Source organism: Xiphias gladius, chromosome 15 (genome assembly GCF_016859285.1).
Source record: "Xiphias gladius isolate SHS-SW01 ecotype Sanya breed wild chromosome 15, ASM1685928v1, whole genome shotgun sequence".
Taxonomy (NCBI): Eukaryota; Metazoa; Chordata; class Actinopteri; order Istiophoriformes; family Xiphiidae; genus Xiphias; species Xiphias gladius.
The window spans coordinates 21,657,587-21,665,086 of NC_053414.1; the positions used below are offsets into that span (position 1 = coordinate 21,657,587).

General features: G+C 36.0%; 1 protein-coding gene across 4 annotated transcripts in view; it reads right to left on the reverse strand.

The window, feature by feature from the left end:
• Positions 1 to 7,500, reverse strand: part of tusc3 (tumor suppressor candidate 3) — a 68,747-nt gene that overhangs the window by 28,244 nt on the left and 33,003 nt on the right. For all 4 annotated transcript variants that reach the window (XM_040147116.1, XM_040147118.1, XM_040147117.1 and 1 more), the window contains exons 3-4: positions 4,867 to 4,984; positions 111 to 251 (exon numbers count right to left, since the gene is read on the reverse strand). In XM_040147116.1, the coding sequence (XP_040003050.1) occupies positions 111 to 251; positions 4,867 to 4,984 (259 nt within the window). The remainder of the gene's footprint in view (positions 1 to 110; positions 252 to 4,866; positions 4,985 to 7,500) is intronic.

A 7,500-nucleotide genomic window follows, 5' to 3' on the forward strand; every position in this document is an offset into this window, starting at 1 on the left:
GTGCAACACTAAATCACAGTGGATTGTCTTTCTTAACCTTTCTTAATTGTAAAACTGTATGTTTCTTGAGAATGTGCATGTGTGAACGTGAATATCTGTGTTCGGAGTACCTGAACATCTGTTCGGTCTGCAATCCACTTGGCCAACTGCTCTGAAGCAAAGCCAATCCTCTGCAGGTCGAACGTATCAGCTCTCTTTGGCTTTCCCTTAGCCGGAAAATGCATGAAGGTTGGAGCGCTGTTCATGTTCAGCTAGAGAAAAAGGGAGAAAATGAGGGTGGGGATGTAAAGTTAATGTCAACTCTGACTCGTCAAACACTTTAGGTAACATATCACCTAAAGACACACCATAGATCACAATATCTTAATCAACAGATGGATGGCATGGGCAAGTATCACAGATTCACCTCTGCTTTGCATTATATTGTATGTGTCAACGGTTTCAGTCTCCATTGTCAATCATTCCTTGGCTAAATACTTGATTGTTTGTTGTCCTTAAAATTAAACTTTGAAGCCTATTCTCATTTCTAAATTTATGATTGTTTTTTTCTGTTGCCTCCAAATATTAGTGATATTACTTGAGTTCTACACATTAGAGAGTGAATGACTAAAAAGTCCTATGTCCTTCAGTTAATAATTTCTGACATGTTCTGGGCTCTGTATTTCTCCATCTATGTATTGCTTGCATGTAAGAATTTCTGTTTTATTTGTTTTTTTTCTTTGCGCAGTAAACAACTGGATTATTCTAAAAGTAAATCATGCCTTTATGACTTTTTATTTGGAGTAATGTTATTGTATTTTTTCGTGCCAAACACAGTCATCTTTAAATTTTCATAACTTGTTAGGCAGCCTGCTAATACTCCAAAAAATAAAAGTATACTATGTCACTTTTGTGACATAAATGTTGACACAGTATGTATTCCTATGGTGTGCCATTAAGAACCTATTTCCAACTCACACAGCTTTGCGAGTGGGTGATCCCAAGTGGAATAAACAACTACATCAGTTAGCAGTTTCAATGAAGATATCCTTACTGACAGTAAGCATCAGAGAACAATAACTCATTCTGCTTCTGTATCAGTGGCATTTTGTGGGTGCACCATGCCTTTAATGTGCTTCTGTTGGCTGAAAACTGCATTTGAACTTCAACATTTTGTTCCTGCTGGGAATGAAGAGAGGCTGTCCAAATCCTGTCCACACCTTGCAGTCACAACATCTCCAGACTGACACTGCTCAAGTACATTATACAAAATACCATAAGACACTATGAATATGGTAGAAAACCAGTAAAGAAGAGTTGTCATACAGATTATATTATATTATGGAGATATTCCATTTTCAAAATAACCTACCCAAATTTGATTGGCTCTGCAGTTGCACTATGCATCTGTACCTTGTAAGAAAATACAAAAATCAGGTCAGGACTCTGTATTGAGCAGATACTCAATACTAAATGACTTGGCACAGGAGCGATGTCAAAAAAATAACCCTCAAAGATCATTAGGTACAAGAAACTACATCAGTGTATTGTATTTCTATCATGTTATAGGCCTCTCTGTGTGTATGTGTGTGTGTACTGATCTAATTACAAGACAGTAACTGGTTGTGTTCTGGCTATGACAGCTAATAATTGGATAGAGAAGATATCTTCAATAATTCTATCTTTGCATAAACATTCTTTCGTACAAATGCACTGCTCTGTCGTCTGTCCTCTTAAACAAAGACAAACACACACACACAGCTAAACAAAGACAACTGCATAAAATGTGAATTTTTAAATCTGATTGATTATCTCCTTTCTCTAAATCTGCACTCATCTTTCATCACTTTCTTCCTTCCTTTCTCCCTCTCTCCATGTTTCACACGTATTTAACTCCAAATCCCAGGGATTCCCTACAAATATCAGCAACAATAAAGTCAACTGGTTTACTCTCTCCTGTTTACCCCAAGACACCTGGAGAAAAATCGAGAAGAGGACAAAAGGAAAGAAATGAGCAGAGACAACCGAGAAAGAAGAAAACTGATGCGAGTGGAGAGGAGGGTTGCTACAATATGCAGGATCTTTCTTTAGCCACACATTTTAAGTGATAAAGGTGAATAATGGATTAGAGGCATGTGTTCATGCATACATATGCATACAAATGTAAGAACATGTAAACATACATGTAGAAATACCCATGAACACAAATACAAAAATATGCCTTTATGCATGGACATAGCAACACACATGCAAACAAACATGAAAACTAAGAGAAAAACAGAGCAAAGGGATGTTAATGTAATTTACTCTTATTTCAACTTCAAAAGCATTTTTTCATGACAAGAACAGATGTGGATAGAGTCATGAAAATCAAATAGCTTTGAGGAAAAGTATGAAAGAAGTTGCAAGACAGCGAGAGAGCAGGAAGGAACAATTAGCAAACAGAAAAGCAAGTTGAAAAAAGAGGAAGAGAAGGAGAAATATTAAAGACTATTAAATATTAAATACCAGACTATTTTTAACTGAGCATAGCTATTTAAAGTTCTAAGAGTTTAAGGTGTAGAATAACAAAGGACAACAGGAAATCTACCTCCTTATTTGTACCTTTTTCTGTATTTAGGTAAAGCTGCTTGCAGCCTATTTCTGGTGCTGCCTGCGTTTAAGAGTTTTTAACCTGCTCAGCACTACTCAGCCACACCAGAGAAAAACACAGAGGAACAAAGTTTTGTAGTGACAAAAATGTCTCTTAAATGAATAATACATCGTCATCGTCTCCATTTTGGTTTCACTGGGAGAACGCGACACAAATTTCTGTAATCCACAGTGGCAAAGTGACAACCTCTGTGCCTCCTCGTCAAATCCTACTGCAGACCATCAACGCCACTGCACAGCAGAGCCTGTAATTTGTGCTTGCTTGTTTACCCTAAGCAGCCCTTCATTGGATCAAAAGTAAATCAAAAATAAAACTTTTTTTTAAAGGTTTAACACTGTTTAAAAGGTCTAAGCATACATTATAATTAGCTTCTCAAATGTAAATATTTGCAAAACTGGGTATCTTTAGGTTTTGGAGTGTTGACTGCACAAAAAAAAAAAAAAAAAAAAAGACCTCCGAATTTTTCGACTTGGGTTTTACAAACTTGTGAGACATTTTTTACAAACAATAAGAAAATAATTATGAGTTTAATCGCTAATGACAATAATCATTAGTTGCAGCCCTACTTTAGTTGGCAAAATATAAAGAGAATACAGTATAAATATAAAATAATATTGGAAAAAAAAACATTTCTACCAGTTCTTTTAAACCATTAGATGTAAATTATTAGGATTTTTTAAAGACTCTTTTTAGAGTCGTCTGGCTATTTCACATACTTGTGGTTTTTCTCCTCACATGCTCAAGTCAAATGAAAATAAAAGTAAAACAGGACTGAAAATGATGTGAATTTTTCTTGTTTGAGTGGAATGAAAACAGCTACCTACATGACAACAATGCCAGTGCTTGAGAATGGTGTGTGTAGTGTGTGTTGTTTGCATGTGTTTATGAGCATTAAATTAGTTTTCTGCATGTATGTATGCTTGTTTGTCCATCTAAATATGCATGTCTGTGTGCTTGTGTCTGTCCATGTTTTACACTATGTTCTGTTTCAATGTATATAAACATTTGAGTCTGTCCATGTAGAGGAGGAGGTTATGTTTTCACCCGTGTCTGTTTGTTTGTTTGTCAGCAGGATTACGCAAAAGGTACTGAACTGATTTGCACTAAACTTGGTGGAGTGATGGGTCATGGGCCAGAGAAGAATCCATTACATTTTGGTGTCTATCCAGTTAAAGGGGCGAATCCAGGAATTTATTATCCATTTTTCGCCTTGGCGGAGGTATGCGCTCTACTGAGTGCCATTCTAGTTATGTTTGTGTGTGTGTCCTTGTGTGCCTTTCTGCCATTGCAGGTTGTGTGTGAGATTGTCTTTCTGCGTGTATGTATGACTTTTTGTGTGTGTACTTTTTGACTTTTTATTGAAGGTTTTCTGAAAGGGTGTTTCCGGAACTACTGCTGAAGTTGTGAGGCAGCTCCTTACTGACCAAAATCAGCTAGTGGATAGATGGAAAGAAGGAAGGGAGGGAGGGAACAAGGAAAGGAGGACAAAGTGAATGGCAGAAAGGAGAAAAGCTGCGGTTTTGACAGGATAAGAAGAAAAAGATGGCGGTGAATATGATGGAGAGGAGGAAAGGACTGTAGGCGTTATGTTGCAGCTGAAGGTCTGTGTCTAACAATGGCCTACCACAGTGGAAAGGAAGATGGGGACTGATGATGGGAAGGAAAAGATATATTTGCAACTGATTGATACTACCCCAGAATATCTGCCTAATGAAACCTCCCCTTACGGTGAGTTAAGAAACAGGCATTGTTACTACCTACTTTTTTGGATTTATCAATTAATCTGAGCAAATTACCTTCAGCATTCTGATGGATCCTATGATAAAGCTAATCCTATATCAGCAAAAAGTAGTTAGCTTTTGGTGTACAATATCTTTTTCTAGTACTTTTATCTTTGTCATATTAATCTCCCTCATGTAAAAACAAACAAACAAAATGTTTGAATTTTCTAAATCGGAAGTTGACAGATTTTTAACAAAGCTACTGCAGTTGTAACAAGGGCTGGTGTTTTTTTTCTGTGGATTTCACACAACTATGTGAATGTGTTTCACTAAAGTCATGGATTGGGTGATGAGGAGGCACCCACATACAGTGACGTTAGGGCGAAAAAAGTTATTATGTGCAGAGGAATGAGGATGGAGTGGAGGGAGAAAATTGAAAGTATGAAAGACGAAACTTACATTAGGCTCGGGTGATTACATATGAGATTGACAAAACACTAAATAACTAGTTACCTGTTGGAAAACATCTGCTCCCTCATCGTAGTCCACTACCGTGAAGAACAGCCTGTTGGAAAATGCTGATGAGTAACGCCACGAGTTTGCCAGGACCTGGTACTCCTCATTTGCCTGCCTATAAGATGGCAATGAGACAGAAAGAAGGAATAAAAAACAAAAATCAAGAAAAAAGTCAAAACAAACTGTGGCAAATAAACCTGTTTGATAGTAGACATCACTAAAATCAGGTGTCACTCAAGTATTTAAAAGATAACGAAACACAATTTCAGGGTCATATTACCACAGTTGCTTAGAAGAGGACTTTCCAGGACTACAATTAACCTACACTAGTACTAAAGTAAATTTCGAGTGTTTTGCCAGGCTTTTCAAGCCCTACAAAAAGCTTTCTTTCACCAGACCACACTGAACATCTTCGTCCCTGAAAAAAGAGAGATCTTAAAAAATGTGGATTCTCAAATTCTGTGGAACTAATGCTAAAATGCTAAAAAAAAAAATTTAAAAAAGAAAGAAAAAAAGGTGGAGATGCCATTTAAAGAAATTTAGATTTGCAATAAATACTTTTATACTTTTTATAACTTAAATTAGCAGTGTTCTTTCAGAACCATAATCTTAATAAGAAATGTAATTACAAAATGCCTTATTCAACCAAACACCGATTGCTCTTTGTATCATCTTTTGCAAATCTAGAGGCAGGTGATGTAAGTATTGCGATCGCAATGAAACCAATATTGTGGCAGCCAAAACAGAAAAATGTGTACTCAAGATGCCTTTTTTTTTTTTTTTTACATTGTTGTCAATTATGTTTTTACAAGTACTGAGTTGTAGTTTGTCTTTTCAGTTCTTTTCCATTTATTCAGCTGCTCTTTGTCCTATAGACGGTGTTTTTTTGATTCTGACACGCCATGGGTACAGGCACTGCACTAAGGATGAAATGAATGCTTTTATTTATGAAAAGACAAACATGCCTATGTAAAAGGAAGACAATATCACCAGAAAATCCACAACTAGATAGACAGAGTAGATAGAGACAGAGTAAAAAGAGAAGAAGTAAGCACTGGGACAAAGACCGTGTCCATGACTCAAAAAAATATGTATCAGAAAATGGGGAGGAGAAAGAGAGAAGATGACGGGAGTTAGGAAAGGAAACTGTACACTAGGATCCTTGATGTCTTTCTCTCCATCGCATTTGGTCTATCACATTATCTTCCTGTATGACAAGATAAACAGTAAAATGCCAAGAAGCAGTCTCTCTTTGCTACTGTCTCTCTCTCCCTTGTTTCTGACTTAAGCTATATGACTCTCCCTCACTGTGACACTGTGTCTTATGTCAACTGCATCTTGTATTGGCTTTAATTACTGGGACATCATCTGTCAGGACCTGTTATGTGCGGTGACGTTACATTGTTATCTTCGCAGCTAATGTTAGGACGGACCCTTTGAAGTGTCTGCAGTTTAAAAAAGTCAGCAGAGATGAAGTTGAAACTCGGGCCAGCAGACTGTCAGGGATTACAGTGGTGCTCATCTCTGTCTGTGAACACCACTCTGCTGGAATTGTCTAGGTATCACTGAGATCTGGCTTTTACTATGCAGATAGTCCCCGTTATTTATTCATTTGTTGTTTATTTAGCTTCCTGACAACTGTCATAATGATAAAAGAATATATTTACTGATGTGGTTTAGTGGGGTTTTTATTCAATAATTAAGAAATGTCACCACATTGAAAAAAAAAACTAAATAAATAAATAATACAAAAAAAAATATTACAGTGAGAATGGAAGATGTTAAACTCCTTTTGCTTGACAGTTTTATGGTATTCATCATATGAGATTTCACTTTTTGTGAATTGTATTATTTTAATTAAATATTATCTGCTTATTCATCATATTTAATTTCTAACTTTAAACATTTTAAACTATTCATTTACAAAAGTTAAACATCAATTCTTGCTGCATGATATCACGAGACAAGCAATTACCTTTATCTATTAAAATGCATTTAACAAAACAACAATTTTGCTCATTTCTCAGTGTGTTCCCCAAACCCAACTGGTCTCAACTACAGTACGTGAGCCCAAAATTCAACTCAGAATCAGGTTTGTACGGAATAGGAAAATGTCCAAAAAGATGATGAGGTGTACAAAGTTTTCAATAAATTCATGCCCCATCTTATCTATGTAAGCATGACAACCAATTATTTAAGTCTAACAGCAGTCTCTGTATCTGTCTCCCCAAGGCAACATAAATTAACCAGCACAACAAGCTGGGGATTTGAATTATTTAAAAATTACAAAAGATTTTTTTAATTATTTATTTCTGAATGTCTAGTAGTGAAAATGCTACAGACCACTCTGAACTCAAACATTAATGCTATGTCTTTCAGTAACCCATTTATTTTCTTACATTGATTATATACTTACAGTATGTACTGATGTGGCTGCTGTCTTCTGTCTTCATCTGTTTCTTGACTTTTATTATTTTTCAGATTTTTTTAACTTCTTTTTCTTTTTTTCTTTATGTAATTTTATATATAATATAATAAGTATACATTATGTGTTTTCGTTGCTATCATCAGTGGCATGCTGTTCATTTACTGAGTACAGGCGTGCTGGATGTGGTCGGGAAAATTCTCACG